This window comes from Papilio polytes, unplaced genomic scaffold, assembly GCF_000836215.1.
Source record: "Papilio polytes unplaced genomic scaffold, Ppol_1.0 DF824180.1, whole genome shotgun sequence".
NCBI lineage: Eukaryota > Metazoa > Arthropoda > Insecta > Lepidoptera > Papilionidae > Papilio > Papilio polytes.
The window spans coordinates 1,794,602-1,796,246 of NW_013525024.1; the positions used below are offsets into that span (position 1 = coordinate 1,794,602).

The window sequence follows — 1,645 nt, forward strand, 5'->3', positions numbered from 1 at the left end:
AGAAAAAAACTTAACCTCAACAGAGTTAAGGGTATAGTCAAGTCAAAAGACAAGAAAAGAAAGTGGAGTGGAGATGCCAAGATACGTCGTATGGTAAGCAATTTTCCATTCCCCTTTTTAACCAATTTTTTAATGTTGTACATTTTCCAGGCATTTATGTATCTACAAAGCATTATTGTCTTTGAAAGTTAATTGTTCTTACGACATATTTTTATCTAAATGCCCTTTTTAGCACAAACAACACACTAAAGCTAGTTTACCAGAAACAAGCAATGAAGATATTTTCGATTCTGCTAATAATGAAGAAACGCCTAACGAAAATGCCACTTTAGAAGATGGATACGGTAACTATAGTTTTTTTATAAATCCTCTCATATTTATTTGTTGGCAGTGTTATGTTTAATTTATTAAATATTTTTCAGTTTTTGTCGGATCTTTAAAGGTCCAAGTCATAGAAAACTTGTTACGCTGTCCGGCTGATGGTTGTTTTAAGAACTTCAGAAATAATACATTATTGAAAATGCATATTAAACATTATCACCGAGAGTTAAGGAAACTCCTCGGCGCTACGCCTAAAGTTCTAGACTTAGCTTACGCTAGAACTAGACCTACGAAATTAATAATGACTAAAATAAAAAGTAAAAGAGAAAACAAGGTGATTAAAGTAAAAATCCCTAAACCAGCGAAACGTCCCGAAGTTAAAATAGACATGAAAGAATTAGACGCTGAATTGAAAGTTGATATACCGATATCTTCACCACCAGATTTAGGAAGTGTACCAAAAACACAAGATTCGCCTAAACTGCGTAACGCTCTCGTGAACAAACCGGTTAAAAGACCAAAAGTCTTACTTCCAGTTAGAAGACTAGATTCGGATAGAAATGAAAACTTTGGAGAACTAGGATTGGAAGCTCGAGGCGGCACGCCAGTTAGTATACCGGATGTGCTTGATTTTGAAACGTCAATATCAACTCATACAGTGACAAAACCAATATTTGAAATAATGAAGAAGGAAAAGAAACGACGGGAATTCGCCTCTTTCCCTAATAATCAAAGCGAGGAAGATGATTGGCTTTCAATGAATTCTGATGTAGAAACGAGATCCAGTTTCCCCGGCTCCGGGACTCCGGACTCGAAGGTGATGGATACTAAGACGTCAGTGAACGCGGCGCCCTCCTCGGAGTCCAATGAGGATCACAAGGAACAAATGTACACATACACGGAGAGTAAGTTTAACAGTGTTTTTTTCAGTAACATTCAATATTTTTCAACAAGTATTTTCTTAACTTTGGCATTTATAATATTAGTAAGATTGATTCCAATAAAACTAGTTTTTGCTTGTATAAGAAGTGATCTGATTTTTTTAAGTTTCCGATTGTTTTGTGTAATTAGTATTTGTTTCTTTAGTGTTTTGTATATGTCTTTTTTAGCGGGCGAGCGTATTAAGATAGTTCAGATGAAGCGCGAGGAGATAATAAACTGCCACTGCGGGTACCGCGAGGAGGACGGCCTCATGGTGCAGTGCGAGCTGTGCCTCTGCTGGCAGCACGCGCTCTGCCACAACATACAGAGGGAGTCCGAGGTAACCTCCACCCTTAAACCCCTACTCGTAACAAATATCCATTCATCTAAATTTTCGCATTTA

The 1,645-nt window shown here is 37.3% G+C and overlaps 1 protein-coding gene across 1 annotated transcript in view; it reads left to right on the plus strand.

The window, feature by feature from the left end:
* LOC106111005 overlaps positions 1-1,645 on the plus strand; it is an 8,655-nt gene that overhangs the window by 4,429 nt on the left and 2,581 nt on the right. The window contains exons 11-14 of the mRNA XM_013292973.1: positions 3-93; positions 233-344; positions 423-1,226; positions 1,431-1,638. Coding sequence (XP_013148427.1) covers positions 3-93; positions 233-344; positions 423-1,226; positions 1,431-1,638 — 1,215 coding nt within the window. The remainder of the gene's footprint in view (positions 1-2; positions 94-232; positions 345-422; positions 1,227-1,430; positions 1,639-1,645) is intronic.